Source organism: Varanus komodoensis, unplaced genomic scaffold (assembly GCF_004798865.1).
Source record: "Varanus komodoensis strain SLA01 unplaced genomic scaffold, ASM479886v1 scaffold62, whole genome shotgun sequence".
NCBI classification, from domain to species: Eukaryota; Metazoa; Chordata; class Lepidosauria; order Squamata; family Varanidae; genus Varanus; species Varanus komodoensis.
In genome coordinates this window covers 3,725,935-3,741,386 of record NW_025336248.1, presented here as the reverse complement: position 1 = coordinate 3,741,386, position 15,452 = coordinate 3,725,935, and the positions used below count along the sequence as shown (strand labels likewise).

Here is a 15,452-nt window from a genome sequence, read left to right as displayed (position 1 = left end):
TTTCAATGTTAATATAGGAAAAAACAAAACCACCTCTGTTGAAGATGATGCATATATTATAGAATATTAAGATAACATAAGGATGCAGAGTCCAAGCAAACAAAAGAAAGCTTTTCCTTGAGTAGGTCAAGAGATGTTCCATAGACCACCATAGTTTCCCAGGGAAGTAACACAGCAGTGCTTCTCCAAAAGCTGAGAAGGCGACATAGTGCCCCTTGCCATGAAATCAATAAAGTTTCTTTTTCACACCAGATTCTATCAGAAAGCACAGGCTCTAACCATGCCACACACCCAGGGAGGGAACATTAAGTTGCTGAAGTAAAGCAAACACTTTCACTCTCACAACATTAGCAGTCCTTTTCTACCCAAGGTTTGCAGAAGGTAGTTCCAAGGCCATTATCTCCAGTGCTCTTCCAAACCAACTGAAGGATGTAAGATCCTTTCTTTTGGCCACTGGACATGTTCACTAGGCTGTCTATGACTATTCTTCTGGTGGGGTTCATCACATACCGGGGGCAACAAAGAAAAAACACTTCAACTATTTCACATACTTTCTCATTAGCAAAGGAATGGAGCAACTGCATTCCATGAGGGGACTTCTTCCAGAGTTTTGCTCAACACAGGAGAAGGTATTTTCACATGTGCCCAATGCATAGGTAACTACAATTCCTGGTGCCCTTCAAAAGGATTTTATGATAGGCTGTAATAGTTGGGTAGATTCCCATTGGGAAACAACATCCCTGAAGGAAGCAAGGCCTAAGCCATTTGAAGCCACTGCAGTACATGTTTAGAGAGAACACACCCTTCATCTAAAAACCAGCCATGAAGACTGAGCCATGCTGAGAGTGGTAGGGAAAAGGATTGCACCAGTATGGAATTATATGTTAAGTCAAAATGTTGATTGTACAAGTTCACTCACAAATGGGATTGGCAACCAAGGCTGGTCTTTCTTCACAAGTGCAACATGATCCCAATATAGGGAGAAATGATTCAAAGAAAAGGAATTGCAACCAAGGGTCCATTTAGGTGCATAAGCCTTTTGTTTTCTTTTAAGAACTGTTTAGTAAGTAATGAGAAAGAGTATTCACAAGCAAAGTGAATATTCAGATGGCAAGAGGAGAGGATATGTCCCATATCCTTTAATCTGTTTTTGAAATCCCACTGAGACTAAAGTTGGGACACATAAATAACTTGACCTCCCCCCCTCTCCCTCCCCCCCCTTTCTGTTGCAACAACCCCTATAAGATTATTCTACTGTCTTCTCAAGAAACATCCTACCTTCTCTCTCGTAACAATCATTCTTACCAACTCACTGCAATTTAGATTGGTCATGACAAAACCTGCTTAAAACAAAATAATGTTTTTAATAATTCAATGCTATGTCTTCCCATTTTATTTATGATTATTAGTGTTAGACTTTACTCATAGACTACCCTTCATTTTGCAAGAAACATGGGGGGGGCATTTCCTCCATTTGATTCCCCACAAAAACAACCTAGTGAGGGCCTTAAAATCAGGCAGAGCAGAATGGGATCCCCAAATTATATGGATTCTGCTCTCCTCCTCGGGCTTCTGATAACTCAGAATTGCCACTACTAAGAAATCCCTCCATGGCACTCTTCACCACACAACACTGGCTCACAAAGAAGAAAATAACACATGAAGGATGCAAGACAATACCCCTTGCAATTTCCCCTAGCATTAGTCAATTTCAAACATTCTATCAAGCTGATAATCTCCCATGTAATTATCTTAATCACTGTTTTCTGTCCTGTTACTGCATAATTTTTCATGGCCTGCTCACAAGGTCAACAGTCAGCACCTGTAAAAAGTTTTGAACTCATTGATATGGTCAGGCCTCAGCTTAGGCAAGGGCAGAAAAATCAAGCTCTTCTGTATGAGCAGTTCTCATCTTTTAGGTATGCTTCCAGTATTGGACTCTGCATGTCAATTCAAAGGAGGTGCTAGCAAAATAGTTCATATGGATCTATAAAATGTTATTGATGAGGCATAGGAATGGAGATTTGCAGGAGACACTTTCTCAGCAGGATGCTCAAGTTGATGCTGGTACTTTCACTGCTTCTTCTGTGTCATACTGCGTGCAGGAGACATTCTATCAATTGCACCACAACCAATGATCCTCTCCCCATTCTGCATAAATTTTACCAGCCAGGAGACCTTGTCATCGGGGGGATTGTTTCTCAGTTCTTCTTCCTCTATAGTCACCTCACTTTCACAGAAAAGCCTGCAGAGACACTGGTTGGTGAACCCATGTAAGGCACAGTTCCTTCTCTGTCTCTCTCTGTCCCCCCCCCCTCTCTCTCTCCTGCAATATATTCTAATTATACAGCATGGTGAAAGCATCAGTATGCATACAGGAAAAATTACTTACTTATTGATGTATGAAATTTTGCATTTCAGCAAGTTTTGGACTTGTTGATCTTTTCAGTTCCACATGCCATCTCCATTGTTTTGTGTTGCAGAGCTACTGTTGGGGCATTTTCCTGTATGGGGCTCCTTGAAGTGAATGGATCCTGCGCTTTCCTCTAGGGGGTCTTCCTTGATCAAGTGCATCCAAGATCTTTCCCCTACAACTCCTGCATGTTGTACAGCCATGTTCTCTGAGGTTGAATGGAGCTGAAACCATAAAGCTCTAAGATAAGCTAGTTTGTCAAAGGCAGCTCATTGTTCCTGCAGAAAATCCTGAGAGTAATATGCATGGAATCGTTTTTCTTATCAGAAGTCTCTTCCTTCTCTGTCATCCTTGCAGAATCTCTTTCCCCTTTCTCAAATTTCCTCCTTTTCATTTTTTTCATTTCTCATTTCATCTTACTATATTACAGAAATACCACCACAATTTATTAGTAATTTTCCTGACTCCATTCTGAGTTTCACTGGGACAAGCTACATTTATTCAAGAAACATGCAACATGTTTAAGTACAACTCATAAGAGAATGTGTATTATGCAGACATTTGGAGACACATATTTATCCACATTTGCTCACACATTCCTATTTGGAATTGGGTGTTCAGGTAAAAAATCATAGGCTTGTTCCTCTGCTTAGAGAACAATGGGCTCTGGGTGCAGTTCACTTTTTTGATATGCTGGGAATTTTGCCTTCAAGGGTAGACGATTGTAATACCTGACTGATACATGATCATTTCTACTTTTCTTTTGTAATATTCCTGGGATGGATGCACTTCATGTGACTCATCTGAGAAAGGGCTTCATCAACTGAACTCGACATAATGAATGATCTTCAACCAACTGAATGAGTCAAAGTATCAAGGGTCCAAGGCAGTATAACTGATTGCCTAAATAATGTTCTGGAAACTGATTGCAAGTCACAGTGTAATGCTTGTAGTCTGGAAATGTTGACATCTCAGTGACGAGCCTAGATTCATTTCCAGGTTTCTAAGCCCTAGCTTCTTAGAGTTGTTTTTCAAAAGGAAATATGCACCAAATCTTCCGTAAGAGCTATTTACTTTTTATATGGTCTTTGTTCTGGTCACTTGTAGGCAAAAAGCCAGCTTCATTTAATGCACACAACACTGCATCCAGCACTGCCTGATCTTAAAATATTTCCCCCACTTCTCTTGTTATTGGAGAAATATTCATTCCAACGCTCTAACCTTTTTTTACTTGACTCAAGTATCTTGCTTGCCAAGATGAATTTTAGCCATCTCTCTACCTTGGAAGCATAAAACTGATGATTACCTAGAGTGCCAATGCATGTTGCTGTTGGTTTCTTGATGAAACAACCTGTACCTCTTCTCTCAGTTCTGTGTCTAAGATCTACCAGCATGTCATGGCCTTGGCTTTTGCTGTGAAGGAGATCAATGAGAACCCCCAAATTTTACCCAATATCTCCCTGGGTTTCCACATCCTCAATAGCTACTACTCGGCCAAAATGACCTTCAAGGCCACCCTCAACCTGCTTTCCACACAACATCGCTTTGTCCCCAACTACAAGTGCCATGACCAGAACATTCTGATAGCTGTCATTGGGGGATGCCTCTCGGAAATCTCTGCAAATGTGGCCATCCTTTCAGCCATCTGGAAGACTCCACAGGTAAGATGTATGCATGGGAATGTGCAGATGTGAGACACATTTTGTTCATTTGAGTGAAGCATCAGAAAAAGAGAGGCATGAGCATTTAGGAGTCACCCTAAACTAATGCATGCACAGTGACTAAGTTTCTAGGTAGATTCCCCACTTGTTATGAAACCGTACCTCAGCAATGACCACACTTCCAAGTTGAAAGAGGGTTTGGGTATGGTGCCAAAGGATTTTGCACTGAGTCATGCTGTTCAGCATTTCTTTAGTAGTGACATAGCTGTGCATATAGACAGGATCTGCATGAGGATTGTGGATGAAACTTAAAGGAGAGCAGCAAACACTTCCAAAAAAGAAATTCCCTGATAAGTGGTATAGCTCAGAGTGACATGAGAGTAACACAAAGGAATTTAACAGAGATGCATGCAAGCTCTCTGGATGACATAAATGCAAAATGCTGCAAAGCAGTATGTGGCATGGGGTGAGGGCAGAACTAACTCAACCACATTCTCCCCACTGGATTTCTGCCTGGTTTCCTGGTGTCAACTGAGGTGAACTGGCACACACCAGCATAACTCTGCATGTTTCAAAGTTTACGGAAAATTTTTATGCTAACCTTTGTAGCTAACTCCTCTCCAAAGGTCTCCAGGAGTCCTCCCAGTACTTTGAAAGATTATTTGGCAGGCTGGATGACAATAAATCTGCTAGGAAACATGCATAACAGGAGAGATCTGATATACAGAGTTCCAAAGGAGGAGGTTGTTTTAGGATTCCATTCTCTCTCAATCATGTCTTTTTATTTCAAAATGCTTTTCTTTTTCCAAAGGTAACTAAGTATCCTGAATGTTCAGGGGTTTGTAAATGAATCTAGTTATCGCGCTCAAACATTTCAGGAAGCTTGGAGAAGACATACCAATTTTATACATTTTTCAAAAATTAATATCATCCCTGATCATCATTTATATATGGAGAGTATCAGTGTACTGATTAGCCTTCACATACTCACCACTTTGTGCCACCTAAACTGCATTGGTTCCAAATTGCCATTCAACCCAGGGACATATACTTTGCCTTGAAATGCACTTGAAACTCTGTAATTTTAGTCTGTAGGAATAACTCCTTCATGGATCACTGCCTTGTCGTGGCAAAGGGGCTTGCATAGCTCAATGAAGCTATGAGCTATGCCGTGCAGGGTCACCCAAAACGGACAGGTCATAGCAGAGAGCTCTGACCAAACGTGATCCACTGGAGAAGGAAATGGCAACCCACTCCAGTATCTTTGCCATGAAAACCCCATGGACAGTACCAAAAGGCAAAAAGATATGATGCCGGAAGATGAGCCCCTCAGGTCAGAAGGTGTCTAATATGCTACTGGGGAAGAGCGGAGGGTTGGTACTAGTAGTGCCAGAAAGAATGAAGCGACTGGGTCAAAGCCGAAAGGACACTCAGTTGCTGATGTATCTGGTGGTGAAAGGAGAGTCCAATGCTGCAAAGATCTGTACTACATAGGAACCTGGAATGTAAGATTCCTGAATCAAGGCAAGCTGGATGCGGTCAAACAGGAGATGACAAGACTGAACATTGACATCTTAGCAATCAGTGAACTAAAATGGACAGGAACGGGTGAATTTAATTCAGATGACCATCAGGTAAGAATCTGATGGCAAGAATCCCTCAGAAGAAATGGAGTAGCCTTCATAGTCAATAAAAGAGTAGGAAAAGCAGTACTGGATTACAATCTCCAAAATGACAGAATGATCTCAGTTCGAATCCAAGACAAACCATTCAACATCACAGTAGTCCAAGTCGATGCCCCAACCACTGGTGCTGAAGAGGCTGAAGTTGACCAATTCTATGAAGGCCTACAACACCTTCTAGAATTAACGCCCCAAAATGATGTTCTTGTCATCATGGGGAATTGGAATGCTAAAGTAGGAAGCTGAAAGATAACCAGAATAACAGGCAAGTTTGGCCTTCGAGTACAAAATGAAGCAGGGCACAGGCTGGTAGAATTTTGTCAAGAGAATACAATGGTCATAGCAAACACTCTTTTCCAACAACCCAAGATACAAATCTATACATGGACATCACCAGACGGTCAACAAAGAAATCAGATTGACTATGTGCTCTGCAGCCAAAGATGGAAAAGCTCTATACAGTCAGTAAAAACTAGACCAGGAGCTGACTGTGGCTCAGATCATGAGCTTCTATTGCAAAATTTAGGCTTAAATTGAAGAAAGTAGGGAAAAGCACTAGGCCACTCAGGTATGACCTAAATCATATCCCTCATGAATATATAGTAGAGGTGACAAATAGATTTAAGGAATTAGATCTGATAGAGTGCCTGAAGAACTATGGAGGGAGGTTCTCAACATTGTACAAGAGGCAGCAACTAAAACCATCCCAAAGAAGAAAAAATGCAAGAAAGCAAAATGGATGTCTAAGGAAGCTTTACAAATAGCTGAGAAAGAAGGGAAGCGAAAGGCAAGAGAGAAAGAGAAAGGTACAAACAATTGAATGCACAATTCCAGAGAATAGCTAGAAGAGGTAAGAATGCCTTCTTAAATGAATAGTGCAAAGAAATAGAAGAAAACGATAGAATAGGGAAGACCAGAGATCTCTTCAAGAAAATTGGAGATATGAAGGGAACATTTCATGCAAAGATGGGCATGATAAAGGACCAAAATGGCAGGGACCTAACAGAGGCAGAAGAGATTAAGAAGAGGTGGCAAGATTACACAGAAGAACTATACAAGAAAGAGTTTAACGTCCCTGATAACCATGATGGGGTGGTCACTGACCTTAAGCCAGACATCCTGGAATGTGAAGTCAAATGGGCCTTAGGAAGTCTGAGCAACAACAAAGCTAGTGGAGGCGACAGTCTTCCAGTGGAGCTATTTAAAATCCTAAAAGATGATGCAGTAAAAGTGCTACACTTAATATGTCAGCAAATTTGGAAAACTCAGCACTGGCAACAGGAAAGGAAAAGGTCAGTTTACATTACCATCCCAAAGAAGGGCTATGCCAAAGAATGTTCAAACTAACACACCACTGCACCCATTTCACATGCTAGCAAAGTGATGCTCAAAATCCTACAAGCTAGGCTCCAGCAGTATGTGGACATAGAACTACCAGAAGTACAGGCAGGATTTCAAAGAGGGAGAGGGACTAGAGATCAAATTGCCAACATAAGCTGGATCATGGAGCAAGCTAGGGAGTTCCAGAAAAACATCTACTTCTGCTTCATTGACTGTGCTAAAGCCTTTGATTTTGTGGATCACAACCAATTGTGGCAAGTTCTTAAAGAGGTGGGAATAGCAGACCATCTTATTTGTCTCTTGAGAAACCTATATGCTGGTCAAGAAGCAACAGTGAGAACTGGACATGGAACCACTGATTGGTTCAAAATTGAGAAAGGAGTTCGGCAAGGCTGTATACTGTCTCCCTGCCTATTTAACTTACATGCAGGGCACATCAGGAGAAAGGCAGAGCTAGATGAATCACCAGTTGGAATTAAGATTGCTGGGAGAAATATCAACAACCTCAGACATGCAGGTGGTACCACTCTCATGGCAGAAACTGAAGAGGAACTAAAGAGCCTCTTGATACGGGTGAAGGAGGAGAGTGCAAAAGTTGGCTTGAAACTCAACATTAAGAAAACTAAAATCATGGCATCCGGTCCTCTCACTTCCTGGCAAATAGATGGGGAAGAAATGGAGATGGTGACAGATTTTATTTTCCTGGGCTCCAATATCACCACACATGGGGACTGTAGCCAAGAAATTGAAAGACGCTTGCTCCTGGGGAGGAAAGTTATGGCAAATCTAGACAGCATACTAAAAAGCAGAGACATCACCCTGCCAACAAAAGTGTGCATAGTCAAGGTTATGGTTTTCCCAGATGCAATGTAAGGCCATTAAAGCTGGACCATAAGGAAGGCTGAGCAGAAAAGGATTGATGCCTCTGAATTGTGGTGCTGGAAGAGACTCCTGCAAGTTCCTTGGACCGCAAGACAATCAAACCAGTCAGTCCTAGAGGAGATCAGCCCTGACCGCTCTTTAGAAGGCCAGATCCTGATGATGAAACTGAAATATTTTGGTCACCTAATGAGAAGGAGGACTCCCTGGAGAAGAGCCTAATGCTGGTCACAATAGATGGCAAAATAAGAAGGGGACGGCAGAGAATGAGGTGGCTAGATGGAGTCACTGAAGCAGTCGATGTGAGTTTATGTGGACTCTGGGGGACATGTTGCTCATGGGGTCGCGATGGATCAGACATGACTTCGTGATGAACAACAACAACAAGGAACAATCTGATAGCTTCAAGGCTGCAATAAATTATTTTCACTTAATATCACAATTGTCAGACTACTGCTCTAAAACCGGAAGAGATTTAGAAGGGGGGGAATGAAAATGGTGGAAAGTATGGGGGAATGTGCACAACAGAAAAGTTGAAGCAGTTGTCATGTGTTTGGCATGAAGAAAAGAGATTGAAGATTACAGCTTTCTTCAAATACTTGAGTAACTCTTCAGCACAGAAACTTGTACATTGCTCAACAGAGGACATTACTAGATATTATGTCAATCTTAGAAGAACAGTTTTCATGGTAAAGAGAGACAAACAGTAGAAATGCATATCTTCAGGGTGGTGGTGGGGGTTGCTTCTTTTGCACTGACCTTATGCTGGAGGTCTTTCCTAAAGGGTATATGAGGTTGTTCAAGTGGAGGTTTTTAATTACGGCTTTACTGCATGATGGAACAATTATTACCATTTCCAACATTTGACATGTAAGTATTTCAATGCAGATCACCTATGGGTCATTCCTGCAAGGACACAGGGGCAACACCCTCTTCCCTTATCTGTACCAGATGGTCCCAAATGAAGTCCTACAGTACATGGGAGTTGTGCGGCAACTTCAGCATTTCAGATGGACATGGATTGGGCTCCTGGCTGTGGATGATGACAAAGGGCAAAGGTTCCTGCAGACAATGGTGCCACTGCTTTCCCAGCATCACATCTGTGATGCCTTCATAGTGAGAATACCAAAATTGGATTACATGGAAGAGGCAATAGAAGTGATGTTGCAGCAGTGGAAAAGCTACAATACTGTCTTTGAGAGCAAAGCCAGTGTAGTCTTTGTATATGGAGAAGCTCCCTCTTTTCAGTCTTTGACGCTACTGCTCTTTCTTGTACGCTTCTTGGACGTGCTACCACTGGGTAAAATATGGATTGTTACCTCCCACTGGGATTTTGCAATAGTTCCTCTTCAAAGGATATGGGATATGCAAACCTTCCATGGTGCCATATCTTTCTCTGTTCACTCTAATCAGCCATTAGGTTTCCAAAAGTTTGCACAGACAATTAGCCCTTCATGGGAAAAAGAAGATGGCTTTATTCAGGACTTTTGGCAAAATGCATTCAACTGTTTTCTTAAACTCTCTGATGGGTGGGAGGAGAGCAAGGAGATCTGCTCAGGGAATGAGAAGCTGGAGAGCCTTCCTGAAACATTCTTTGAAATGAATATGACTGGTCACAGCTATAACGTGTACAATGCTTTGTACATTATTGCACATGCTTTGCATGCCATCTATGAAAATGGTTCCAAACATGGAAGATTGGGAAAAAGAGAGTGTCTGGCATGTCAGAATGTGCAACCATGGCAGGTAAGTGTGTTGTAATATGATTAACAAAAGTGATTTTAAACTTGCAATGCAGCAATAAGATGCCCTCAACTTTGTCATAAAACAATGTCATCAAAAATGTCCTGTTCACACATTTTGCTTGGTAGTACAAGCCTCAATGGGTTAGATCCAGAGTTAGTCATACTTGGAGCAGATCCCAATTAAGTGGGACTGTAGATTTGAAAGTGTAATTTCAATCGCTCTGCTAATCTTCCCTTTCAACTCAGCTCCATCACTTTCTAAGAAGCATCTCATTCAATAACATTGCTGGAGACACTGTGCACTTTAATGAACATGGAGAGTTGGTTGCAGAGTTTGATGTTACCAACTGGCTGATTTTTCCCAATGGCTCCATGGCTAGAGTGAAGGTTGGAAGGCTGGACCCCCAGGCTACTGCTGGCCAAGAGTTAACCATTGATGCTGACCAAATCACGTGGCACACAAGCTTTAATCAGGTGAGCCACAGCTGCAAATGCTTACCTTTTTGCATTTTGCTTACATGTTTCAGCATGCCTCTTGACTGCCATGTCAAATCCTTATATATACTTACGAGTAATACCTGTTGATTGACATTGCATGTACATGTGCTTTGGTGACTGAGTGATAACTTAACAGTGATGACACAGGTTGGTAATGGAAAATGTGGCCCTTTCATCCTCGTGGCAGATGCTCAGAAGCTCCCAAAGGTGGATGCTCTGGAGCATCCAGGCTTGCAGCATGGTGGTAGGAGGCTCTGCCACTCCTGTGCATCATAACACACTTTTCATGTAGAAAAGTGTTATTTTCTGCCTTCCACATTTAGAACTGGTGAGGGGGAAGGAAGGAGGCTGTGATGTTGCCTGAAGACTATGCACCTTTGCACCCTCAGCCTCCATACCCAGCATCTCCATTTCTCCCCTCTCAGCCCACTAGACTGAAGCCAGCAGAGTTTGGTCCTTTGGCTTGAGCACCAAAAGTTTCAATGTTCCCCCTGACAGTGTCAAGAGACTTTAGGATTGCACCTCTACACTCTCTTCAGAAGGGACTGTATTTGGCAGGCTTTTTCAGAAGGAAAATTTGTGGCTCCAAATACTGATAAGACTACCATTTGAGATGGAGAGCAATCACACTTTTTCTTGTAGAAGTTCATTAACTATTTACTTTCAGAGCAAATGCAAAGGACTAAGATAACCTTTCTGCATTTGACGGGTTCCTTCCTACTACCAATGTCTGCCTTCAAACCTAAAGCCTAAATTCATGGAGATAGAATGCACAAGCAGCTAGATCATGGGATCCCTGGATACCAAGCATTTCAGCTTCACACATTCCTAGTGGGAACAATTCCCTTGAGGCTAACGTCAATGATTCCTGTCCAAAAATGTAGGTTAACTGGTTAGCTCAATCCGATCTCATCTTCAGTCCTTGCTGAAGAAATATGTCCATGGTGTCTGTGCACTTAATCTTGCCACCTCAATGCTTTTGTACAGGGGGTGCCCATTTCCAAGTGCAATGACCACTGCTATCCAGGCTACAGCAGGAAAAAGAAGGAGCAGGAGAAATTTTGCTGCTATGACTGTGCTCCATGTCCAGAAAGCATGATTTCTCACCTGAAAGGTATATGGCACAATGTGCATGTTCATCCCCTTTATGAGATTTATTCATGACATATTTATCTTGAGCATGTACACTCCATCGATGCAGATTAAGGTACTGCTCAACACAGATGTCTTTTAAAAGAATTGAGTGAAATCACACACCAACCTGCCACCCTTCCTGCTTCCTAAACCTCCTCCAGTAGCCCAGCATAAGGTGCTTACAGGAAAAGAAAAGAAAGATATAAATGTCATGTGACTACATGAAGGCGTGATCATATTAGCCAATCCAGGTTCAAGATGTTGGGCAAACTGCACAATTGGTCTGATCTTGTGCAGATGTTCTTTGGTTCAATGACCTGCCTCTGTAGCTTTGGATGACTGCGGGGAGGTATCATCTGCCTTTATGTGATCTCTATGAGCAACTTGTATTACTAAGTGGGTAACACCAAAGTTACAAAAAAATGAAGCCTTTTGCCAAAGGCTTCCTACTTGTTTGACAGTTAATTGACTCGTTTAACCAGCATCACTGAATAGTTTTCCTTTCTTACCCTCTTTCCAGATATGGATGCCTGCATCAAATGTCTAGATGATCAATATCCCAACAAGCAACAATCACAATGTGTTCCCAAGATTTTAAGCTTCCTCTCTAACATTGAAGCTCTAGGTATCACCTTGACTACCTTGGCCATTTTGTTCTCTTTCATCACAACTTGGGTGCTTGGCACTTTTCTCATGCACAAAGACACCCCCATAGTCAAAGCCAACAACCGAAGCATCACCTACATCCTCCTCACCTCCCTCCTTCTTTGCTTCCTCTCCACTTTGCTCTTCATTGGGCAGCCTGGAAAGCTGACCTGCCTCCTGAGACAAATGGTTTTCAGCACTGTCTTCTCTGTGGCCCTTTCCAGCATCTTGGCTAAAACCATCACTGTGCTTCTGGCATTTGTGGCCACCAAGCCAGGGTCCAGGGTGAGGAAAAGGATGGGGAAAGGACTAGCCAATTCAATCACCCTTGGTGGCTCCTTGATTCAAGCAGCCCTTTGTGCACTTTGGCTGAGCACGACTCCTCCATTTCCAGATGTGGATGTGCATTCCCTGAGTGACAAAATCATTCTGGAGTGCAATGAGGGCTCTGCTTCCATGTTGTATTGTGTCCTGGGCTACTTGGGATCCCTGGCTATAGTCAGCTTCACTGTGGCTTACCTAGCCAGGAAGTTGCCCGACAGTTTCAATGAGGCCAAGTTCATCACCTTCAGCATGCTGGTCTTCTGCAGTGTGTGGTTGTCCTTTGTTCCAGCCTACCTGAGCACAAAAGGGAAGTATGTGGTGGCCGTGGAAATCTTTGCCATCTTGTCATCTAGTGCTGGGCTTCTGGGCTGCATCTTCGGCCCCAAATGCTACATTATTGTACTCAGGCCTGAGCTGAACAACAGGGAGCATCTAATAAGAAAGAAAAATTGATGGGAGAGAACATTCTTTCAATTCAAAAGGTTTTTTTTCACAGATTTAATGGTCATTGGGGTGTTTAAATAAAAGAAAAAGAGTGCTTTCATAGGTGAAGATTCCTGCTTGAATTTTTTTGTGACTATCTGGAAATGGAATAGTTTTGTGTGGGTATCCTCCTGCATTCTTAGTTGCCACTTTCAGTTACACTAATAATTGTTCAGTGATCAAACATTTATTTTCATTATAGATTCTCCTACTGAGTGTAAGTATGAAAAGGCAAAGCCCTTATCAGGAGATGCAGCCTTAAGTCAGATGAACAGGAGGGTAGATACCTGATTAAGTTTTAATTGTGCACTCACCATTGCAGCTTCGTGGTAGTTTTTAGATCTTGAAATCATCAGTCAGAATCTCTTTGCATATTGCATGGGATGGGGGTATGGTTCTTCAGGGAACATCTAGTATATGGAGGAAAGAAAGCCAATCCACTTGCAGTTGCACAATTCTCCATGAAGCTGCACCACCCAGAGGAGATTTAGTGGAATGTACCAAAAGGCAATGAAGGAAAAATTCCTCTGTATATAGACCTGCTCCTTGTCCTGAAATTAAACCAAAAGGAGGAGCAACTGTATAGGGTTGTAAGTGGAAGGTTGAGAACTTGTCTGGGAAAGGTCCTAAGATTCAAAGTGGAGATGGGGAATACCTACCTAATTGGATTTTCCATAGAATGTCCTCTTATCAGAGGGTAGAGAGTTACAAAGGAGAGGGAGTATGAGAGAGAGAAAGAGACTGACCCTGATTCAAAGTGGAAAGAAAGTGTTAGAACTCCTGGAATTGGAGGATTGTTGCTAATAGCACTGAGCCTATGTTGGTCCGATTTTCACTGGATGAATCAGAATGCAAAAGAGGCACACTCTAGTCAGGTTTGCAGAATGCTTTTTTTCTGGTGATTTTACTATACTCTTTTTCATATGTTATATTTTCTTCTTGCATCTTGTGTTTGTATCCTTAGAGATATGAAAACATTTAGAAACCTTAATTTTTTCTGTACACTAGTAAACACTATTTCTTGAAATGTTGTGCCCTTTGTTGCCAACCGTATTTTTAATTCCTCCACATAATTTCCACAATCATTTACAAAAAATCATTTTCAAAAATATTTATTGCCACCTTTTCAGTACAGCAGATTGTACTTCTGTAGGTGCAGCTATTAGGAGCCTCAAGTAACATTCAGAGTATATCTGTTGGCCCAAGAGCAGATATAGTCCCTATACATTTCTCCTGGGAACTTCAGCAGATTTATTTTCTCCATTGGAACCATTTGACATCTGTCCAAATGTGAGCTGCCAAAGAGATCCAAACAAGCAAGTGCTTTTCATACGTGGAAATGAGGTGGTGCCTCCTTCACCTCCTCTGTGGCAAGATGCTCAGGATCATTTTGTTGGATTTTTCGGCCTCATAGGTGCCCTTAGTCCTGCACTTGTTCTTGATATTCTGCCATCTTGGGAGCATGCAAAAGTCAAAGCTGTGGTAGCAGTTCTAATTTTAGGGTGGGATTCCAACACCTTTTATTTTAGAGTGTGGTTTAGAAGGGTTGCAAAATTCTTTCTTGGCAGGGAGAAATTCTTTCTCCCTACTCTTCCAATACAAGAGAGTAGGGAGGCTTGGGCAATACCTGGAGTCTGTGCATAGTCCCAGCCTGCATACTCTTTCCAGCCATCCACCCTGCTTTACCCCTCTCCAGATCTGTGGGGGAAGCCTTCATAGTTCTTTCCTTGTTGCTCTGTCATCATAAAAGCCTATGGTCCCACAGAAAATATACAGAAACCATAGGATTGCACTCTTATAATAAAGGAGGATATGTTTATTTATTATATTTAAAGTTTTTTTTTATGCCATCCATTACTAAAGTCTCTGGATGGCTTACAAAAAAACAAAAACAAAAAACAAAACATCTATACACAATGAACATCATACAACACACTGCATCTGATAAATAATGATAAAATCAAAGGCTAAAATCATTTAACTTTTAAAATATAGGGAAAATAAAAAGGTCTTCACCTGATGCAAAAAAAAAAAAAAAAATGTGATGAGGCCAGGTGAACCTCCCTGGGGAGCATGTTCTGCAGTTGGGACAGCACCACTGAACAGGCCCTTCTCTGAATAGCTACCCTTCTAATTTCCTTCAAAGAGGGCTCCCAGAGAAGGACCTCTGCCTCAGATATCAAGGGATGGGCAGGCATATAGAGAAGAAGACACTCCTTCAGGTATCCAGGACCCAAGCCATTTAGGCCCTTAAAGGTCATTACCAGCATCTTAAATTGGGCTCAGACTTCAATTGGCAGCCAGTGTAGATGAGATAGGACAGCCATGATGTGGGAGTATCTGCCAGTACATGTTCTTAACCTGGCAGTTCTATTCTGGGCCAATTGAAGGATCAGGACCATCTTCAAGGGCAGCCCCTCGTAGAGTGTGTTGCAATAGTCCACATACCAAAGTTTGCTGCCAATGTGCTATTCAAAGTTTGAATGTGCTATCACCTACCCTGCTTTGAGTGGCTGATTGAGGCACAACATGGATCCACACAACCTATATTTTCCTCCTGAATCAGGGGCATGAAATGAGTGCTTGCTTCAGTGACATGAATTGGACCCAAGGTATTCTCAAGCAGTGTTCTTCATTCACACTACTT

At 42.0% G+C, this 15,452-nt stretch overlaps 1 protein-coding gene across 1 annotated transcript; it reads left to right on the top strand.

Annotated features, from left to right (window-relative positions):
- The first annotated feature begins 3,810 nt into the window (after positions 1–3,810).
- Positions 3,811–12,775, top strand: LOC123033467 (vomeronasal type-2 receptor 26-like). The gene is made up of 5 exons (XM_044450072.1): positions 3,811–4,074; positions 8,865–9,722; positions 9,968–10,195; positions 11,207–11,333; positions 11,874–12,775. The coding sequence occupies exons 1-5, from the start codon at positions 3,811–3,813 to the stop codon at positions 12,773–12,775; spliced, it is 2,379 nt and encodes a 792-aa protein (XP_044306007.1).
- Positions 12,776–15,452: the final 2,677 nt, after the last annotated feature.

Excerpts from the sequence above, each read along its gene's own strand:
- LOC123033467 (XM_044450072.1), top strand. The coding sequence starts at position 3,811 with ATGGCCTTGGCTTTTGCTGTGAAGGAGATCAATGAGAACCCCCAAATT. Across the intron at positions 10,196-11,206 it reads GGCACACAAGCTTTAATCAG|GGGGTGCCCATTTCCAAGTG; the intron begins GTGAGCCACAGC and ends GCTTTTGTACAG. Across the intron at positions 11,334-11,873 it reads CATGATTTCTCACCTGAAAG|ATATGGATGCCTGCATCAAA; the intron begins GTATATGGCACA and ends CCCTCTTTCCAG.